This window comes from Bos javanicus, chromosome 4 (genome assembly GCF_032452875.1).
Source record: "Bos javanicus breed banteng chromosome 4, ARS-OSU_banteng_1.0, whole genome shotgun sequence".
Classification (NCBI taxonomy): Eukaryota; Metazoa; Chordata; class Mammalia; order Artiodactyla; family Bovidae; genus Bos; species Bos javanicus.
The window spans coordinates 111,568,551-111,591,824 of NC_083871.1; the positions used below are offsets into that span (position 1 = coordinate 111,568,551).

Here is a 23,274-nt window from a genome sequence, read left to right on the forward strand (position 1 = left end):
GTTGTCCCCTTCTCCTCCTGCCCCCAGTCCCTCCCAGCATCAGAGTCTTTTCCAATGAGTCAACTCTTCGCATGAGGTGGCCAAAGTACTAGAGTTTCTGCTTTAGCATCATACCTTCCAAAGAAATCCCAGGGCTGATCTCCTTCAGAATGGACTGGTTGGATCTCCTTGCAGTCCAAGCCCATATCTATATTTAAATATTTCTATAAGTAAATGCTTGTTGAAGGAGCGCCATCAATATAACACTAGCTTTTCTGGTTATGCAACTATAAAACTAAGTTATGTAGTAATGAAATACTAAATTAGTTCCTAAAATTATGATTATTTCTCTATATAACTTCAGTTTGAACAGAACAAATATAAGGCAGTAATATATGCTCCATAGAGAGTATGCCTTCAAATAATATTAAAATCTAATTAGAGTGAGAATAAAAGTACTAAAATATTTTTGAGATCAATATTGAAGGTAATGCAGAAGAAAACCCTACCATGATAGCGGAAATAGCTCTGAGAGCCAGGAGTATTAAAAATAACACTTAAGAAACCAAAGTTTCAAAATGAATTTCTTGTCTTGATAAACAGAAGTAAAATTGGGAACTGAGATGAACAGAAAAAATCATAAATTCAGAAGCTCATTTATGCTAAGGTAGCAATTTATAAATCACTTTAATTTTCCAATAGTTCACACAATACTCCATAAGTAACCTGAATTTTTTTTTCCCCTAAAGTTTAGAATGTGGCAAATGTAATGTCCAGGTATAAAATCTGTGCAATCTGAAAGCAGGTTAAGTACCTTGGTACTGGCCTCTTTGCAAGCATGAAACAGCTGGAGAACCTCGGCTGACTCTGAGATTAAAAGCAGGGAGCTTCATTTTAAGGTGGAATGAAACTGCCTTTGTAGTCAGTGATGACTTCCTATAAATTACCTGAGGTCTATAGTCAGATTCTGAAATGATTAAGCCTACTAACTAAGATTAGGAGATTATTATGTTGTCACTCTGAATGCATCATATAAAAAATGGTAGGGGAGCCTACACAAAGAGTACAATCTCAGGATAAATGGCAGCATAGATCAAATGTGCCCTTTCCACACGCTGTCTTCTCTCTGTTCCCTGTTCTTGGGCTGTTTCTTTTCCTGGTGTCCTCCTTCTTTGAGATCCTACTGTGGCAAACTGGAAATCCCTGGAAGCTTGTGATTAAAGTCAGGATCTCTGACCAGCTGCATGAATTGTAAGGATAATGCAAAATTTTTATTTTAATTTTATTTAAAACTGTTTTATGAGCAGGAGGCATAGATAGACATTTCTCTAAAGAAAAAACAGGTGTCCAACAACAGAAGATGCTCAACAGTAGCACCTTAAATATGACACCAGTGCACTTGTCTATGAAACAGGAACACAGTCACCAACAGAGAGAACACACTCGTGATCGCCAAGGGGAAAGGAGGTGGGGAGGGTGGATCGGGAGTTTGGGATTAGCAGATGCTACTCATATATACAAAGGATACACAAGTTTTTTACTGTATAGCACAGGGAAATATATCCAATATCCTGTGATACATCATAATGGAAAATAATATAAAAAAAGAATATATATATATATATGTATGTATGTACGGATGTGAGAGTTGGATCATAAAGAAGGCTGAGTGCTGAAGAGTTGATGCTTTCAAGCTGTGATGTTGGAGAAGACTCTTGAGAGTCCCCTGGACTGCAAGGAGATCAAACCAGTCAATCCTAAAGGAAATCAACCCTGAATGTTCATTGGAAGGACTGATGCTGAAGATGAAGCTCCAGTACTTTGGCCACCTGATGCAGAGAGTCAACTCATTGGAAAAGACCCTGATGCTGGGAAAGATTGAAGGCAGGAGGAGAAGGGGATGACAGAGGATGAGATAGTTAGATGGCATCATCGACTCAATCGACGTGAGTCTGAGCAAACTCCAGGAGACAGTGAAGGACAGGGAGGACTGGCATGCTAGTCTATGGGGTCACAAAGAGTCACACACAACTGAGTGACTGAATGACAACAATAATTGAATCACTTTGCTGTAGTGTAGAGATTAATACAGCATTGTAAATGAAGTATATTTCAATAAAATAAATTTTGAAGAATAAATACAGCTATTTTAACTTTTAAATATTGTAGAGAAGAAAATAGTGAAGTGAAAGTTAAAGTGAAGTCGGTCAGTCGTGTCCGACTCTTCGCGACCCCATGGACTGGAGCCTACTTTGTAGAGAAGAAAATAACACACCTTCAAAATGCTTTGAAGGCTACCAATGCACTCAGTTATGCTGTCAGATTAGCATTTTTTTAAATTTGAAGTAAAATTTATTCTACCATCCCTGTTTAAATAGTGTCCATGGACTACAAAGTGAGCTGCTACAGACACATCTGGTATGATTTTCAGCTTCTTTTATTTACGAACACCAATTTTCTCAATGCTTTACAATTGAAATCAAGCATAGGAATAAAAGAGATACTCGGGGTAAACTAAACTGCACCTGTCATCCATAACCCTGGATAGAGTTCTTGCATCCATCCAGCCACTCTGTTCATATTGATTGACTTTATATTGAGTGTGTGTTATATATTTGAACTTCCAAAATATAGCTTGTGGGTTCTGAAGCATTTTGGAAAGAATTGCCACAATTGAAAGGAGGATTCTGCCTGAAAGACTCTCTGATGCCAGGTGTACAAGATGAAGCACAAGCGTGGTGTTGTGGAGTGGGTGACCTGATCCCCGAGTCCAAGAAGATCCTGATGTCTGCCCTCAAAAGGCAGGGCCATGCCGGCCGAGGAGAGGAAGCCAAGCCACAGGAGGCCCAGCGGCCGGATCCTGCCCAGCCTGTGGCCCTCATCCTATCTTTCAAGTGCTATGTCTTGGCCATCCATGAGCATGTGGTCCTGTCTCCCTTAGTGCCTGCCAGCCACCGCAGGCCTGGCCAGACCACTGGGCCAGATGTTCATCTATCTTGCAAGCCCCAGGGTGGTCTCTGTCCCCCTACGCCTGCACCTCCAGTCAGAGCCCTTGTGTAGGAAGGATCGGGGTCTCTCAGACTGCCCAGTTGGCAGCCCAGTGCTTGCCAGCTGCAAATAACCTCAGGACAGAGTTAACTGAATGCCGCCTCTTCTCCTGGAGCCCCTTAATCACAGCAAATTGACACCTGTCAGCTTCTCCCCTGTATGTTCCTCATCCTGGTCAAGTAGCTCTCAAGTTGGGGCAGCAAAGTCATTTTGATTCATTTTTGATGTGAACCAAACTTTCAAGTTAGGACATGCTCTGAAACAAATTATACATTTCCTGTGACCTACTAAAATAATTAGTTCACCAGAGCAAGAGTCTGGATTTAAGACTATAATGTAGATAGGAATAATCGATATCACTTGTAGTAAAAGAGATGTTTTCTCTGAAATTATTTCAGTTCTTTGGTGTAAATTCCTAACACTGAGTTCATCCATCCCTTCAGCCTGTCAATAGGCATGTACTGAATGGACTACACACCTTGTCATGCTAAGAAACAAAAGATCTGAATCCCTCACTGAAGAGTCTCACACTTTAGAAGAGACTGATGCTCAAACAATAATAACTAAACAATGTGATAATGGTATATTGTGCCAGTGTGTGTATGCACATTGTCGCTTCAGTTGTGTTCTACTCTTTGCGACCCTATGGACTGTAGCCTGTCAGTTTGCTCTGCCCATGAGATTCTCTAGGCGAGAGTACTGGCATGGGTTGCCATGCCCTCCTCCAGATCTTCCCAACCCAGGGATGAAACCTAGGTCTCTTGAGTCTACCTGTATTGGCAGGTGAATTCTTTACCACTAGTGACCACCTGTGAAGCCCAATGGTATACTGGACATAAATAGATGGTTCCATAAGAGGGTGAGAGAAGACATAAATAATTAGGAACGGGGAAGCTAGGTTAATTCATATTTTGTTTTGCTTAGTAACTGGTCCTAACATTTTTTTAATATAGTGATAAAATATTATGGTTTGAAATATATTATATTTGAATCAGCTTGATATAGAAATAAAACATTTATCACCATTAAGAATTAAAATGCTAGTAATCAACATAAGGGTCATGTCAATTTAAAAATATAAATTTTAAGAAACAAACATTAGTAATATTAAACTTTTATTTGAATAAAAGATCTCTTTTAAAGAAATTCTTAATACTGAACTTTAGAAATATTCAGTTAATCTCACTTGACCATTACATGGTTCTTGTGTGTGTGTGAGTGCACACCAATCTTTTTATTTGAATCATTTTGACGTAGATTTTCTCATTTGTATGTTATTTAGAGCACATTTAGATTCCAACAAGGTTTTCCTTTGAGACACAGTACACTCTGTACTACTTCCCCCTGAATTAATTGATATAATGAGCTGATGTAAATTACTTTCACTATTAGCCTGAGTTATTATTAAACATAACAAATTAGAAGGTAAACATACCATACAAAGGCATTTAAGTACTGAAATCCCAAATTAAGCATCAAAGATGATTTTTAGCTTTATGTAATGTTGGGGTGTCTGTATCCTTGCTTCCTCCCTGGTCTGGAGAATCAGGACTATCCTATATGAATGCCTTCGGCTGAGGTCTGTGCCTGCGCACCTGTAGAGGGAATTTGCTATGTCAATATACCTGAACAACCCCAGAGCACCCACCCACTGATCATGGTTCTGCCTCCTCCTTGCTGCTTTCTTGAGTCCTCTGCTGGGAACAGTTTTCAACATTTTAATTATAAAAAATGCAAGTCCTCTTTTAAGGCACAAGTGAAATGCTGTAAACTTTATTAGACCCTTTATTTATATTTTACCCATAACTACTCTAGTCTCCACATTGCTGTAACATTTCATATGCTTTGATGACTCACCAAATTCATCTTGGTATTGCATTTTGCATCAATCTTATCTCCCACCTCCATGTAAGTTATAGGGTCTTTGGAGAAGACACACTTTTGGAGCCGGAGTAACACCCAGTTCAAATTCAGATGGAATATAAGTGCCTATTAAATGTAGAGTGAATTTTCCATCCCACCTCATGAAAGTCCATCATTATCCTCTTCCGATGATGTATTTTCCCTTCATGATGTTCTTCCTCTCGTGTTCTTCTCTTACAGTCCGTCTATTCACTGAGGCTCCACTAGAAGCATTGTGAGCTAGACCCCTCATGGGAAACTCCACAGTGCATTTCTAGTCCCTACCTCATGGCACTTTTTATTTCCACCTCGTATGATGATTTTTGTGGATACAATGTTTTACTTTTCGAGGCTTAAGCTCTTGAAAGGCAGCAGATGGAATCTGATTTATCCTGTTTCCCACAGTGCTCCATAATTATTTGTTGCCTGATGAAAGATTTGTAAAGAGTTAGAGAGGAACAGCATTTCATGCCAAATTGGGCTATGCCCTGCTAGGGTAGTTTTAGGCATGGCTGACGGTAAATTAAGAACAGGGAATGGAGAATAGTATCTCTGAGGTCAGTCCTGTTCTATTTTGCAGCAAGACACTACCAGGCTTTTATGATTATTGATGTTTGAAGGGTGTTTCTCTGTCAATCAACCTGTGACCCACTATTATGGGTTCTGCCTTTTTAATATGGGTGGACTTTTCTGCTTTAGATAGTTTCCCATTCAAATCTAGACATTTTTTTGAATGCTAATACATAACAAGAAAGTAATTTGTGCTATTGAAACAGTTTTCCAGAGCTGATTCCAACTTAACTATGTCTAGGATACAGGCAAAGTATAAAATTGTGCCCTGCAAGTTGTGGTTTAGATATTCCTAGCTTCTGCTTGTTGGCCCTCTATTTCTTGCTTATTAAGTACCTACTTTATGAACGTTATCTCCTAACCTCAAAACTATTTATCAGGTAGGTATAATTACTTCATTTTTCAAATGAGAATAGTGAAGCTTAGAAAGGTTACATTACATTATCACAATTGGCCATCAAGGAAACGCAAAAACAAAGATTTGAATACAAACCTGTACTTTTCCCCTGTATTATACTTGCTACCTCGTTATGTATGTGGTTTTTCTTAGCCAGAAGGGCATAAGAGAAGGGGTAAGGAAGACTTAGAAATCTTTTCTTATAAGGCTAGTACATTCTATTTCTTATGAGCATTTCAGAGACTCAAATTGCTGTTAAAAAACAAAAGCCTTTCTCACTTGGTACTATTGGCTTTGATAAAAGATAGTGCAGAAAACAAGATGGCTAATGTTTTGTCTCTCACTGGGAGGAAATTTAACTAGTGTCTTTGTGCAAAAGAAAATAAAATGAATCTGTGATATGTAAATGAACCTCTCAACTGTTTGTTAATTTCTACTGTTTACTCAAAAATGGGAAACACCATGCCTGTGATACATCATCTTTTGTGTGTTTGGCACCTTCCATCATGAATCATATTAATCTGCTTAAACTAACAAGGATTAATTGCCTTGTTAAGGCAACCTGGCATTGAAATGATATATGGCCCAGACAGCTTGGAATTTGGCCACTCATAAATCTCATTTGCTTGTTGGTTTATTTCTGTTTGTCTCTTTCTCTGACAGATGTGTGCCCAATCACTGTGAGCATGGTGGGAAGTGCTCTCAAACATGGGACAGCTTCAAATGCACTTGCGATGAGACTGGATACAGTGGGGCCACCTGCCACAACTGTGAGTGCCAATTCATCTCACTTTAAACGTGTGTGATTGCGTGACAATCCCAGGTCTGCAGCTACGATGTTAAGCCCAACAACCTGAATAATCCACATAGTAAATCACTTGATTCTGAAGCACCCAGATTTTATTCTGTTGCTTTTCTAGAATAGTATTCAGGTCGTCAAAATATATTCTGTCAAGCCTAACGACTCAAAAAGAAGTACCAGTGTTTCCGATGTTCTGTAAACACACAGTTGAGATGGGAATGCTGATCTTGTATGTGCCTCTAAGTGTCTAAGCAGTGTCTTTTCTGCATAGATTGTTTGGAAAATTGTGCTATTGTGATGTCTCTGACTGGATTCTCATTTATCAATTCATCAGAGAGGCAGACAGAATGTAATTTGAACATTTAGTTTCTGGACAGTAGTGTCTCCTGCTCTTTTATGATTGTTTGGCCACACTTTTTAGATCATAAAAATGAGCTGGAAAGTGGAACAAAGTTGATTGGAGTTGCATATGTAAAGTAAAATCACAAGACTATAATTTTTTTAAATATCAAAAACTAAAAAGTAGCATGTGAAAATGACTTTTAAAACACAATGTGCCTTGTTTTACATAATAGCTTTACCCTGAAAAGTTAAATAATTTTTTTTTAATTTTTGCAGTTAAAATATTAAGGTAAATATTAACTTTATAATTGTAATGTTAATTTTCCAATAATGCATAGCTGCTTGCCAAGTATTTTGAAGACAGATTTGCCATAAAACATACGTGAAAGGTCATCTGTTAGGTAGTATGTGTGTGTGTGTGTGTGTCTCTGTGTGTGTGCATGTGTGTTAGAGGGAGTGAGGAAGGAGATTGAGTTGTCTTCAATCTTTTCTCCATATTAAACCTAATATCTAAGTCCTCTAATTACAGAGAATGCTTTCTCTTCATTTCACTTTTAGAAAACAATAACAAGCAAAACTTTTACTATCACCAGAGTTCTGGTGACAGTAAAAATGCAAAAGTGTTCTCTGATCCTCTTCATATCATTATTTGTAGTAATGTTCAGTTCAGTTCAGTCACTCAGTAGTAATATACAATCAGACATTGTGTTTAGTGTGTATTATAATACCTCAACTAAGAAAAAATATCTGTAATTTATTTTACTGCACTTATTATTTTGTTTATGAGGATATTTTAAAAAGAAGAGACAAAAAAGAAACCTTAGAAAAATTAACATTAATAGGAAGATATACAAGACAAGTAAAACAGACACTTAGTAGATTCATTACCTATAAGGGATTTATGTATAGGTATGTAAAATATTTCAACGAATAAAGAACAAAAATGATTGACATTAAAATTAATTGGAATAAAGGACTTATAACTAATAATATACCCTTTCAGTCACATCAAAATGTTAACTTTCAGCCCATGATATTTGTTGTATATCTGATGATGAATTAAAAAATTTTGATGAAACTGAGTACTTTCACTCCACCAGTAGACTGTGTACAATGTGTTATATGTGCTATAAATACCACCTTTAACTGCTGCAACCTTGTTTCTTAAAAATGGAAATTCTAACTACAGAAAATTGCTGGTGGTTCCAAGTGCTTCCTATCTCAGTGACCACTTTGCTGTTAAATGTAAAAGCAAATAACTTTCTATAGCTGCTTATTTCATTGAATACACAGTACAGACATTTAAAAACGTTAATTTTTAAATAAAATTTAGATATATGACAGTGGTTGAATAGTTGAGATTTTTTTTTTTTTTTAGTTAATGACTTACAAATCTTAGAAATGTCCTAAGAGCGTTTAGTTTGGCACCCATGGGAAGTTATAAATGTAAAAAGGCAGGGAATTCCCAGGAGTTGAATGGGTTTGATCCCCCATCAGGGAGCTAAGATTCTCTGCTTGCCAGGCAGTGCAGCCCAGAAATAAAATGTGGGCAATGAATTCTAAAATGTAAGCAGAAACACCTGTAAAGCTTCCTGTTCCCTGTAAATTTAGTATCGATGTTATGAAATAAGCACAGTCCTCTGCCCTCCCTCTCCTGCTTCCATCTGTGGCTGTTGTTTTCTCTGCCTTGCTCACCCTACACTTGGACACCTTCTCACCAGACACTGAGCCCCCTTGTTCAGGCTTGCTGTATAGCAGTATATCTATACGGCACATGGATTTTACCCACTACAAGTCTTTAATTTCTTCAGCCATCCCTACCCCTAGAAAGTTCTCACAGATCATCTTGTCCCATGCTCATCTATATCAGTACCCTCAGACCTCTCTCTCATCTCTTTTTCAAGTCCCAAGCCTCCTGTCCCTTAGACTGTCCTGAGAAAACCAAACATTTCAATAAGCAGTGCAGTTTAGACCTCTGAAATCGGTGCTTCTCATTCAGATGAACTCAGGGCTCTACCAAAATAAAAAAATAATATAAATAAAAGAGGGAATTATTTCTTCCCTGCTGCTCATTCTACTCATCGCTTATTTAATTTTTATATCTATGAAACGTAGAATCATTCATTTTTAACAATGAAAGCCTGATCACTTGTTGTCTTCCCCAAATAAGGTGAAAATGTTGAAACTCATGTGTTTGCATAAACAGAGGCTAGAAGACCATCCTGCATAATTCAAGAAAGGACAGATTGGATACAATTTTGTTATGAAAAATATATCTTGTAGCTTATAGTGTGGTGCATGCTGCCAAATAAGCTAAAAGACTTGTTATACCTCTTGGTTACTCCCATGAACTAGTTAAAAATTGGGAGGGTCTGGCGCCACACATAATACTGTGAAAATTATAAGATATTATAAGATAAGATATAAGATATTATAAGATATAAGAAACGCCCTTCAGCTTGATACAGAATGAATAATCTGTAATTCTTACATCGTCGATGGCCACCCTGGCTTCTAATGATGGCTGTGAGGTTGCCATGCTGGGTGCCTTCACAGGAAGTCGTTTCACTTCTCTAGGACATTTTTAGTCCTTCTGTCAACTAAATGGCTCCTGAGGTCTCTCACAATTTTGTGAGTCAAAGACCTGAGATTTCCAGGTGTTGATTCTGTGGTTTTGAACTCTCTTAGCCTTATTAAACATCATCTGGTGAAAGACCTTTTGAAGAGGAGCTGTGGCTGCCTGTGTATGGCTGAGCCCCTTCACTCTTCACCTGAAACCATCACAACATTGCTAGCAGACCACACCCCAGTACAAAACAAAACGTTAAAACAAAAAAAGAGGAGAAAAGGAGCTATGGACATTTTTAAATAGTACTGGTTTGAAAAGGTAAAGAATAGCTAACGAAAGTCTGAAGTTTAGTAAATGTAAGTATTTAGGAGGGCTTCACAGACATTACAGTTAGGTTACCATTTAACACATTTTCTACCCTGGCCAAAGCTGGGCTTGGGATGAGAAAGCTCTTTCTTGGGTGACCCCTGGTTGCCAGGTGGCTGAAGTCCAAGATAAAGCCTCAAAAGCCTTATTTGACAGGTCACACTGTCTGAGTTTGAACTTGGATCAACTTACTTGTGACCATGAGCACTAAAACCCTCTGAGCTTCAGTTTTCTTTTTTGTGAATTGAGATTAATAGCACCAGCATCTCATTAGGCCATCGTGAGACGGAATGAGATAATTTGTGGAGAACACTGAGAAGGGCCGTAGCGTATGTTGTTGTTTAGTCACTAAGTCATGTCCACTCTGTGACCCCATGGACTGTCTCCCACCAGGCTCCTCTGTCCATGGATTCTCTGGAGTGGGGTTCCATTTCCTTCTCCAGGGGATCTTTCCAACCCAGGAATCAAATCTGTATCTCCTGCATTGGCAGGTGGATTCTTTACCACTGAGCCACCAGGGAAGCCCTTTAGCACATGTTAGCACTCAATAAATTATTGCCATTTCATCCCCTTGGAACAATCATCCCTTTGCTCTGAATTTCTATGCTAATAATTGTCACACAATCTGTCACATAATTTCTTGCTGCTATTCATTTTTTGCTATCGTTTCCATGGCAGATTTGGGCTTGCAGTGAATGATTAGTTTCCTTTTTTTTTTTTTTTTCCAGAAGAATTGAATGACATTAAAGGTTATTTGGTATGTCCTAGACCTGTATCTGTTTATTTGTTGCTTATACATGGAGGAATTAATTTTCAAATAAATTCTATATGGGGCTCAGAGGATTGTCATTTACAAACCACTCCCTGGAGGAGTCAGGGTGTCATAATTTGAGTGAGGAAATCTCAGAGGGAAAGCCACAGATGGCAAGAAGGAGAGAATTTTTTTTTTCTTGTCCCCAAACTAAAGAGGCTAGTTTATGACAAAATGCAGATACATTGTTGCAGTTTTATGAGTGCTAAGTCACTCCAGTCAGGTCCAGCTCTTTGCAACCTGTGGACTGTAGCCCGCCAGGCTCCTCTGTCCATGGGATTCTCCAGGCAAGAATACTGGAGTGGATTGCCATGCCCTCCTCCAGGGATCTTCCTGACCCAGGGATCGAACGCAACTCTCATATGTCTCCTGCACTAGCAGGTGTGCTCTTTACGACTGGTGTCACCTCCTATGCAGGCATTCCTTTCTCAGTAAATCTCTAAGCACTAAGTGGTAGCATATCAAATCATAAAATCATGATGCAAAGAGCAGACTGATCATATTATATACTGAGAGTTTATTTGCTTCTGTTGACTTATTCCTCTTTTACTCCCTCAAAAGTATGTGAATTTGTCTTTATTTTGAGCAAAACTTCATGATTATATTTACAATCTTTTTCTGTTTGTGATGCAAGACAGATTGTCCTTTTCAGTCTCCAAGCTTACGTTCTGATATATCAAATGCTTTTTATGATCTAATTATCATCCCATTTTTCACATGTGTTCTTTACACTTCATCTTTATGGGTCTAGTTTGCATAAATTAATTCAGAAACCTATTCCTTATCTCAAGGCTTAGCAGATAATTTTTCTCATGCTGCTGAAGTTTCAGTCATTCTTACATACACAACTAATCCCCTATAGGGAACTGCCCTAAAAACTCCCAGGGTATCCTCAATAATATGAAAACTTGGGACTATTTTCACAAGTACGAGAGGATATTTGACAAATACAGGCAATGTTTCGGGGTGGAACTCTGCAAGAATTGCTACATATCAGACCTTCATTCTGAGAGGAAATATTTTTCCAGATATCTTTTTATTAAAGGGAAGACTTCCACCTTGCCCAGATAGATAGACATGACTGTTTCCAGAGGAGGCAAACTAGAAGGTCTATGGAGATCGCGTCCAATTCTGAAATTGTGTGATTTCTGAATTCTGATATACTAAGAACAGGTACTGGTGTTGCCACAGAAATGCAAAAGTAAATTTTTCAGTAGCCAATTTTAGAAGGAAAACTGAACGTTATAAGAAAACTATTCTAGGACTTCCCTGGTGGTGCAGGGGATAAGAATCCACCTGCCAGTGGAGGGGACACGGGTTCCCTAGTCCAGGAAGATTCCAGATGCCTCGGAGCAACTAAGCTTGTGTGTCACAACTACTGAGTCCCGTGCACTCTAGGGTCTGTGCTCTACAACAAGAGAAACCCCTGCGATAAGACGCCCACCCACTGCAGCAAAGAGCAGCCCTTGCTCACTGGGACTAGAGGAAGCCCGAGCACAGCAATCAAGACTCAGTGTAGCTCCCCCGGGGAAACAAATAAATAAAATAAATTAATTTTTTAAAGTAAACTATTCTACGTGCTGTATTCTGGAGCTCTGACTCTGGGTCTATAAATTTGTAAACCATAAATTATACTGCACCTTATTACTGCACACATAAAAAGTAAAGTGGTTTTCAGTAGCTCACATCATGTTATTTATAATCCATTATGTCCGTAAGTAGCTTAATTCAAAGTGTAACTTTTTAAAAAGAAATTGTCCCTACCTGCTAAAAGTCACACGAACCTAGGGCATAAGATCCTAGACTTGTTGGCACAAGGATATTTGAACCCGCCATCCATTTGGAACTACCACAAATTTAGACACCAATGAAGACAATTTGGAATTTGAATTTTGCTACCAAAAAAAAAAAAAAAGCCTGGCAGTCATTGGGCGGATTAATGGCCTTGTGGAACTGGAATCCATCCTTCAGCTGTAAGTTCTGTTGGCTTACAAGGCAGAGTGAGAAAGTTTGTCTAAAGCTCAACATTCAGAAAACTAAGATCATGGCATCTGGTCCCATCATTTCATGGCAAATAGATGGGGAAACAGTGGCTGAGTTTATTTTTCTGGGCTCCAAAATCACTGCAGATGGTGATTGCAGCCATGAAATTAAAAGACGCTTACTTCTTGGAAGGAAAGTTATGACCAACCTAGACAGCATATTCAAAAGCAGAGACATTACTTTACCAACAAAGGTCTGTCTAGTCAAGGGTATGGTTTTTTAGTGGTCATGTATGGATGTGAGAGTTGGACTATGAAGAAAGCTGAGCGCCGAAGAATTGATGCTTTTGAACTGTGGTGTTGGAGAAGACTTGAGAGTCCCTTGGACTGCAAGGAGATCCAACCAGTCCATCCTAAAGGAGATCAGTCCTGAGTGTTCATTGGAAGGACTGATGTTGAAGCTGAAACTCCAATGCTTTGGCTGCCTCATGCGAAGAGCTGACTTATTGGAAAAGACCCTGATGCTGGGAGGGATTGGGGGCAGGAGGAGAAGGGGACGACAGAGGATGAGATGGCTGGATGGCATCACCAACTCAATGGCCATGAGTTTGAGTGGACTCCGGGAGTTGGTGATGGACAAGGAGGCCTGGCATGCTGCAGTTCATGGGGTCACAAAGAGTCGGACATGATTGGGTGACTGAACTGAACTGAACTCAATATGACTGTCTTTAACCTGGATTGTGGGCCATACTTTTCCTCCCTGTCTCCCTGCTGGTGCCACTGGCTTCCTTTCAGTTTTCCATATGTGCCTTGTATCCTTGCACTATTCCCGCTCCCCTCCCACTACCACAACTGCAGGTCTTTTGCACTTCCTCTCTCTGCTTTGCTTGGTATATTCCTAGTCATCTTTGAGATCTCAGTTCAGTAGTCACCTTCTTGGGGAAGCTTTCCATGAAACTGTAATTAGGCCACATCCTCTTATCTGAAGGACATATCTCTTCCTCTTACTATTAGTGATGGCTGTGGTTTTGCATTTATTATTTGTGATTCTTTAATAATGTCTGTCTTCTCCATTGGGCTTATACTACCTGAGAAAAGGTAGTGCCAGGTTCTGTCCATGATTTTATTCCTAGAGCCCAGCCAGCCTATAATATGCTCAGTATTTTAAGGTTAACCAACTATTTTTGAGGCTGTCCAAATAAGTTATTTGTAATGGGCATTAATGATTTTTGTAAAATGCCAATTACATCCAAATATTGTGCACATTTAATAAACACCAGATTTTAAGCTGTAAAAAAATGTGCTCAATGAATGTGCACTGAATCCAAGAGTAAATAAGTGGCAGAGAACACAAGAAGCATCAAGAGCTTTTTAAAATCAATGTCTTTTATCCAAGTTTATGAGGCTTGTAAAGCTATGAAGAGAAAGTAAAGCAAAAGGGAAAAGAAAAAAAAAACAAACAGAGAAAGGAGCATAGAGAATAAAAGATGCACTAATTAAAAGCAGGGGATTTCCCTTGTAGCTCACTTGGTAAAGAATCTGTCTGAAATTCAGAAGATCTGAGTTCAATTCCTGGGTTGGGAAGATCCCCTGGAGAAGGAAATGGCAACCCACTCCAGTATTCTTGCCTGGAGAATTCCATGGACAGAGGAGCCTGCTACCCTTTCACTTTGGTTAAGGAGGCCCCTAGACCCTGTGGAGGCGTGGGTCAGCAGTGACCTTCCATGGGGACAGGGGCTCTGGCTGCAGCAGACCTGGGAGGCCCAGCACGTGGCATAAGTCCTCTTGGAGGATGTCACCATTAGTGCCGCTATAGAGCTGCCGAACAGACAACCCACAAACTGAGAACAATTAGACCAAAGAAGATCTCACACTGTTGCAAAAGTTCTAGGGCCCACAACAGATTTCCCAACCTGGGGATCTGGCCAAAGGACTGAGAACCAACCCCCAGGGAAACAGACTTTTGGAGGGCACAACAAGACCTTGTGTGTACCGTGACCCAGGAGAAAGGAACAGTGACGGGAGACTGAGCCAGACTTGCCTGTGAGCGTCCGGGAGTCTCGGGCAGAGGTGAGGGTCAACAGTGGCCTGCCCCGGGGTCAGGGGCACTGACTACAGCAGTCCTGGGAGTTGCAGCATGCTGGCATAAGTCCTTTTGAAGGAGGTCACTATTATCACCATTATCCCTACCATAGTGTGACTTCAGGCCAAACTAGAGGGAGGAAACACAGCCTCACCCATCAGAAGAAAATTTGATTAAAGACTTACTGAGCATGGCCCTGCCTAGCAGACCACAGCAAGACCCAGTTTACCCACAGCCAGTCTCTCCCATCAGGAAGCTTGTACAAGCCTCTTATTCTCACCCATCAGAGGGCAGACAGAATGAAAACCACAATCACAGAAAACTAACCAAACCGATCACTTGGATCACAACCTCGTCTAACTCAATGAAACTATGAGCCATGCCTTGTAGGGCCATTCAAGATGGACAGGTCATGGTGGAGAGTTCGGACAAAACATGGTCCGCTGGAAAAGGGAATGGCAAACCAGTTCAGTAGTCTTACAGTGAGAGCCCCGTGAACAGTATGAAACGGCAAAGAGATATGATACTGAATAATGAACTCCCCAAGTTGGTAGGTGCCCAATATGCTATTGGAGAAGAGTGGAGAAATAGCTCCAGAAGGAATGAAGACGCTGAGCCAAAGCAAAAGCAGTACCAAGTTGTGGATGTGTCTGGTGGTGAAAGTAAAGTCTAATGCTATAAAGAACAATATTGCATAGGAACCTGGAATGTTAGGTCCCTGAATCAAGGTAAATTGGAAGTGGTCAAACTGGAGATGGCAAGAGTGAACACTGACGTCTTAGGAATCAGTGAACTAAAATGGACTGGAATGGGTGAATTTAACTCAGAGGACCATTATATCTACTACTGTGCATACAATCCCTTAGGAGAAATAGAGTAGCCCTCATAGTCAATGAAAGGGTCAGAAATGCATTAGTTGGGTGCAATCTCAAAAACAACAGAATGATCTCTATTCATTTCCAAGGCAAATCATTCAATATCACAGTAATCCAAGTCTATGTGCCAAGCACTAATGCCGAAGAGGCAGAAGTTGAATGGTTCTATGATGACCTACAAGACCTTCTAGAACTAACACCCAAAAAAGATGTCCTTTTCATTATAGGGGACTGCAATGCAAAAGTAGGAAGTCAAAAGATACCTGGAGTAATAGGCAGGTTGGCCTTGGAGTACAAAATGAAGCAGGACAAAGCCTAACAGAGTTTTGCCAAGAGAACACACTGGTCATAGCAAACACCCTCTTCCAAAACACAAGAGAAGACTGTACACATGGAGATCACCCGATGGCCAACATCGAAATCAGATTGATTATATTCTTTGCAACCAAAGATGGAGAAGCTCTATACAGTCAGCAGAAACAAGACAAGACTGGGAGCTGACTGTGGCTCAGATCATGAACTCCTTATTGCCAAATTCAGACTTAAATTGAAGAAAGTGGGGAAAACCACTGAACCATTCAGGTATAACCTAAATAAAATCTCTTATGATTATGCAGTGGAAGTGACAAATAGATTCAAGGGATTGTATCTGATAGAGTGCCTGAAGAACTATGGACATAGGTTCATGACATTGTACAAGAGGCAGTAATCAAAACCATCCCAAGAAAAATAATGCAAAGAGGCAAAATGTTTGTCTGGGGAGACCTTGCAAATAGCTGAGAAAAGAAGAGAAGCAAAAGTCAAAGGAGAAAAGGAAAGATATATCTGAATGCAGAGTTCCAAAGAATAGCAAGGAGAGATAAGAAAGCCTTCCAAAGGGATCAATGCAATAAATAGAGGAAAACAATAGAATGGGAAAGACTAGAGATCACTTTAAGAAAATTACAGATACCAAGGGAATATTTCATGCAAAGATGGGCACAATAAAGGACAGAAATGGTATGGACCTAACAGAAGCAGAAGATATTAAGAAGAGATGACAAGAATACACAGAAGAACTGTACAAAAAAGATCTTCATGACCCAGATAAGCACAATGGTGTGATCACTCACCTAGAGCCAGACATCTTAGAGTGGGAAGTCAAGTGGGCCTTAGAAAGCATCACTATGAACAAAGCTAGTGGGGGTGATGGAATTCCAGTTGAGCTATTTCAAATCCTGAAAGATGATGCTGTGAAAGTGCTGCACTCAATACACCAGCAAATTTGGAAAACTCAGCAGTGGCCACAGGACTGGAAAAGGTCCGTTTTCATTCCAATCCCAAAGAAAGGCAATGCCAAAGAATGTTCAAACTACTGCACAATTGCACTTACATGTTAGCAAAGTAATGCTCAAAATTCTCCAAGCCAGGCTTCAACAGTACATTGAACCAAGAACTTCCAGATGTTCAAGCTGGATTATAAAAGGCAGAAGAACCAGAGATCAAATTGCCAACATCCATTGGATTGTTAAAAAAAAAAAAAAGAGAGTTCCATAAAAACATGTATTTCTGCTTTATTGACTATGCTATCGCCTTTGACTGTGTGGATCACACAAACTGTAGAAAATTCTTAAAGAGATGGGAATACCAGACCACTTTACCTGGCTCCTGAGAAATCTGTATGCAGGTCGAGAAGCAACAGTTAGAACTGGACATGGAACAACAGACTGGTTCCAAATTGAAAATAAGAGTACATCAAGGCTGTATATTATCACCCTGCTTATTTAACTTATATGCAGAGTACATCATGAGAAACGCCAGGCTGAACGAAGCACAAGCTGGAATCAAGATTGCCGGGAGGAATATCAATAACTTCAGATATGCACATGACACTACCTTTATGCCAGAAAATGAGAGGAACTAAAGAGCCTCTTGAAGGTGAAAGAGGACAGTGGATAATCTGGCTTAAAACTCAACATTCAAAAAACTAAAATCATGGCATCCGGTCCCATCAATTCTTGCCAAAAGATGAGGACACAATGGAAAACATGACAGACTATTTTCTTAGGTTCCAAAACCACTGCAGACAGTGACTGCAGCCATGAAATTAAAAGATGATTGCTCCTTGGAAGAAAAGCTATGATCAAGCTAGACATCATATTAAAAAGCAGACACATTACTTTGCTGACAGTGGTCTTTCTAGTCAAAGCTATGGTTTTTTTCAGTAGTCATGTATGGATGTGAGTGCTGGACCATAACGAAGGCTGCACGCCATAGAATTGATGTTTTTACCTGTGGTGTTGGAGAAGACTCTCGAGAGTCCCTTGGACTGCAAGATCAAACCAGTCCATACTAAAGGAAATCAGTCCTGAATATTCATGTGAAGAACTGATGCTGAAGCTAAAGCTCCAATCCTTTGACCACATGATGAGAAGAACTGACTTATTAGAAAAGACCCTGATATTGGGGAAGATTGAAGGCAGGAGGAGAAGGGGACAACAGAGGATGAGACGGTTGAATGGCATCACTAGCTCAATGAACATGAGTTTGAGCAAGCTTCAGGAGATGGTGAACGACTGGGAATCCTGGCATGCTGCAGTTTACAGCGTAACAAAGAGTTGGACATGACTAAGTGACTGAACAACAACACATTAAAAGCAGAGGGAGTAGTGATAGACACAGCAGCACAAAAAATCAAAAGAGGCTTAAAATTACAAGAAATCATAGGGATGGATTCAATATATGGGCCAACAAACCTACATGTTTCAAATAATATTTGAGGAGAATATTGCCATGTTTAGACACCATTTGTTGAAGAAACTTGTGAGAAAATGTAGTAACAGTGCTGAAGTAATTTGTAACAGCAGCAAAAGGTCTCTCTCTGATAACAGATTGTAGTCAACTCTTGTGCTGGCTGATTGTATGAAAGAAAGAAAAGAAAGTGAAGTCGCTTAGTCATGTCTGACTCTTTGCGACCCCACAGACTGTAGCCTGCTAGGCTCCTCTGTCCATGGAATTTTCCAGGCAAGAGTACTCGAGTGGGTGATCTTCCCGACCCAGGGATCAAACCTGGGTGTCCCACATTGCAGGCAGATGCTTTACCATCTGAGCCACCAGGGAAGCCCTTCAGGGACAGGGAAGGGCTGTTTTGATTGTTTGTGCTGCTGTGTCTATCACTGCTCCCTCTGCTTTTAATTTGTTTAATTTGTTGTTGTTCCGTTGCTCAGTCATGTCCGACTCTGGTGGCTGATTCTATGAGCTTTTCTAGAACAAATATTGTTTTTGTTTTTCAATTGCTAAGTCATGCCCAACTCTTTGCAACCCCATGGACTGCAGCACACCAGGCTTTCTCATCCTTCACTATCTCCTGGAGCTTGCTCAAATTCATGTCCTTTGAGTCGGTGATGCCATCCAACCGTCTCATCCTCTATCATCCCCTTCTCCTCCTGCCTTCTTTCTTCCCCAGCATCAGGGTCTTTTCCAATGAGTCAGCTGTTCACATTAGGTGACCAAAGTAATACATATAGGTATGTTTAAATATTGATTATCTATTAAATGGCAAAAAAACTTGTTTATTTAAACAGTATAAATGTGAATAAGATGAACATAATCCTTTAATTTATCATGCAGTATCATGCATGCATTCTTACTAGCGGGAAACTATGGAGAGGGAAAGAAACCTCAGTGTTTGAGATCAGATTATCTAACGTCAAATCCTCAGATCCTCGGGCTGTACAGCCAGACTTATTTCTTTGTCAGCTTCTCTATTTGGCAAAGAATACTCTTCCCTACTTATGAATCCTCTATTTCCTCCAACCCTCTTAGAGAATGTGTGGATTTCATCTATCCCCTAGAGGGTGAAGTCGGCTCGTCAGGTACATGTTACAGGTCAGTAGCTACAATTAAACAAGAAGGATTGGGTTTAACTCACTTCCTCTTGGCCTCCTTTATTTTAGCCTCTGTGCTGTCTTAGCTTTGGACAATCACTTAACCTCTTTGAACTTAAGTTTCCTCTGGGATATTCAATGAAAAATTGCCTCTTAATGTGCTTTGTAAAAAGAGAAAGCATCCTAGATCTTGTTGTAACTTTTATTGTACTAAGTCTTAAAAAACAGCCAGCCACAATGTTTGGCAGAAACCAACCCAATACTCTAAGGCAATTATCTTTCAACTAAAAAACAAACAAACAAACAACAACAAAAAAAAAACAGCCAGCCAATTATTTGCCTGAATACTGATAGAGTTGATTCTCAAAGAAAAGATCAGAGAGCCTCTAAATATTTAAGCCAATACTCACTGAAAAGATAAAAGGCTTTATTAGCAAATATAATGGCTATCCTGACTGATTTATATGCCCAGGATGAATCTGCTCTAATCTAGACATGGCATTAAGTAGCCAGACTGTGCTTCTTTGTAATAAAATGAACAGTTTCCAAACTCTCCCAGTTTTACCTCCCCCCACAAGTTCTCCCATTTCATCCCTACACCAAGACCTGCTTCAGATGTTCAGTCTGTTCTTGTCACTTAAGTGTCTGTGGGATAAAACTGGAGGGCTATGGGAAACCAGCCATCTATATTCTCAGCATCATGTGTTCATTTTTTATTCATTCATCAGTATGTTGAGGGCTGACTCTGTCCTGCATAGAGGACAGGTGTGGAGTATGGAGAAAAGAAAGGAAGAAGGCAGAGATACTAGAAGAGAATATCAAACAGCCCCCTCCAATGAAGTGTATCATTTCATTAAAAATACAGGTTTTTATATTCTTCATTCATTTTCACATCCCTGGTTCATTGGAATTGTGTTGATGCTGTTGTTCAGTCGCTAAGTCATGTCCGACCCTTTGCAACCCCATGGACTGCAGAATGCCAGGTTTCTCTGTCCTTCACTATCCCCCAGAGTTTGCTCAGATTTATGTCTGCTGAGTGAGTGATGCTATCTAGCCATCTCACTGTGATGCTGTGAATTGTGAGCTGAAGGTAAATTAAACCGCATTTTTACATTTTACGGGCTTCCCTGGTGGCTCAGAGGTTAAAGCGTCTGCCTCCAATGCAGGAGGCCTGGGTTCAATCCCTAGGTTGGGAAGATCCCCTGGAGAAGGAAATGGTAACCCACTTCAGTATTCTTGCCTGGAAAATCCCATGGACAGAGAAGCCTGGTAGGCTACAGTCCACGGGGTTGCAAAGAGTCGGACACAACTGAGCGACATGCATTCGCATTTGAATTACATTTTATAGTCTAGGTTGGTAATTTTCATGTTTGCAAAATATATATAAAGCTAATTGTATGGGAAATTAATATTATATCATAGATTCTTTCTGGATTTAAGCAACTGTTTCATCTTTTCACATTATTTATTTGTTTACTTCTGTGTTTTTTTCTTATCAAATGGACAGGGACGAATTAGGGTGAGATGGCTCCAGTATGGTGCTGGGTAGAGAAAGCAGTTTTCAATAAAATATGTACAGTTTCAATATTAGGAAGCTTGTGCTTATTTGTGTATATTCTCTAGCTGAGAATCTCACTTTCTTACCGAGCTGGAGCACTTGGGGAAAGAAGATGAATGACAAGTGATGTCACTTCCTGAAATCACACTTGTTAGGAAAAGAAACATTCCAGCAGCTCCTTTACTCACATTTTCACCTGGCCTCTGCAGATAAAGTGAGATGGAGAGAGGGGAGTGCTACCTGTGTAGAAATGTTGAAAGGGGATTTAGAGGCCATTCTCTCAGCTACAGCCAAATAAATTACATCGGATTAAAATAGTGCAGGTCATTTGAAGAAACACAGCCCAAGGACCTTTACATTTCTAAGGCAGCCCAAATTTCAAATTAATCCCTTCTTTCATGCCTTGCTTTGGAAAGATGGCTAAGATTAAACATAGAATGAAAGGATTTAATTTCAGTTTTACGGAGACTCTTTCAATAGTTTCAAAAATATGTCTTTCTCTTTGAATAAAGAGCCTTTGCCAAAAGTTGATGTGCAAATCATGTTGAAAAGCATACCACTTTACAAACAGAGGAGCTGTGATCCTGAACGTCTCAGAGGTGATAAAATGCCAGAGCTAGGTCTTGAGGGAATTAACATTATTCCTTCAACTCCCCTGTAGTTTTAACCCCATTGACTATTTCATCCAAGGTTCAGAGTGAAGAGAAAAACAGATAGAAAACACCCACCTCCATATCTCTCCATTAGGGGGAAGAATATAGAGGGCTGTTTAATTGAAATATAAGGAGAGAAATTTCTGAGATGTTTACATACACTCAAAACACAAGAAAGGAGAATTTATCTCACAAATCATACTTTTTCTTTTTTGTGCTTTCATATTTACATTAGTCACTGTGTTCCTAAGACTGTGTTTGCAAGTCCTGTGCTTTACAAACTTGGTATATAGGGATATCTTTAATTCATAGACAATTTCAATTCATTCAGTAATATTATGTCTATTTTGTATATGGCACACTGCATGGATACAGAAATACAGATCAGAGCCCACTTCTTTATGAAGTAGATGAAGTGGTTACAAAAGGAACCAGGACAAATACACAGAAAACATTAATATATGAGTAGAAGGTAACGGATGTGCCAAACTGGTATAAAGGCAACTGTGTATACATGATAATGTGCGAAAGAGAACCATGCAAACTAAAATGGTCAGAAAGGGGTCAAGGAGGACCTGAGCCCTGGCTACATTCCTTCTTTGGTTGGGAATAAAGTTGGGACAGGCAGAGTCCAGGTGCATAAGTAAACACAGACTGAGAAGTGTGCTAGGAAGGAGACCCAGCTGCGGAGTCCCCAGACCTCAAGGGGAACACTCACTTAGATTTCTACATGTCATACGACCCTTAGGAAGTTGCTAAATCTCCCTGGTTAGCACCATCCTGTTTGAGTGGTGTATTGCAGCCAAGATTATTGTTTAGGAATTTTATGAACTGGTTGTTTCAACTTGGTAGGTTAAACCAGGCACGGTGGGAGAATTTACTCTGTGGAACTTGACAAACCCTAGAAATCCAGACTTTTTTTTTTTTTTAATAAAACTGTGTTACGAGAGTATCATTGCTCTGTTTCATTATTAATAAAAGGAGAATAATAGTAACTCCTACAAGTATTATTGTGAAGGGTACAGATGATGTGTAAAATCTTTGAAGTGAAGTGAAAGTCTCTTAGTCATGTCCAACTCTTTGTGATCCCATGGACTATAGTCCATGGAATTCTCCAGGCCAGAATACTGGAGTAAGTAGCCTTTCCCTTCTCCATGAGATCTTCCCAACCCAGGGATCGAACACAGGTCTCTCTCACTGCTGGAGAATTTACCAGCTGAGCCACAGAAGGGAAGCCCAAGAATACTGGAGTGGGTAGCTTATCCCTTCTCCAGCAGATCTTCTCAACCCAGGAATCGAACCAGAATCTCCTGCATTGCAGGCAGGTTCTTTACCCACTGAGCTATCAGGGAAGTAAAATGTCTATCAGTTATAATCAACACAGGTGATTCTCCAGAGGTGATAGATAAAGTTACAAATGTCATACTATGAAGAGAGTGGTCCCACCAACGGGGCAGCAGGATGTGGAGTC

At 39.9% G+C, this 23,274-nt stretch overlaps 1 protein-coding gene and 1 non-coding gene across 2 annotated transcripts in view; both read left to right on the forward strand.

The window, feature by feature from the left end:
• CNTNAP2 (contactin associated protein 2) overlaps positions 1-23,274 on the forward strand; it is a 2,325,186-nt gene that overhangs the window by 1,408,423 nt on the left and 893,489 nt on the right. The window contains exon 12 of the mRNA XM_061415014.1: positions 6,560-6,666. Coding sequence (XP_061270998.1) covers positions 6,560-6,666 — 107 coding nt within the window. The remainder of the gene's footprint in view (positions 1-6,559; positions 6,667-23,274) is intronic.
• TRNAW-CCA (transfer RNA tryptophan (anticodon CCA)) lies at positions 20,717-20,788 on the forward strand. Its single transcript has one exon. It is a non-coding gene; the product is annotated as a tRNA-Trp (tRNA).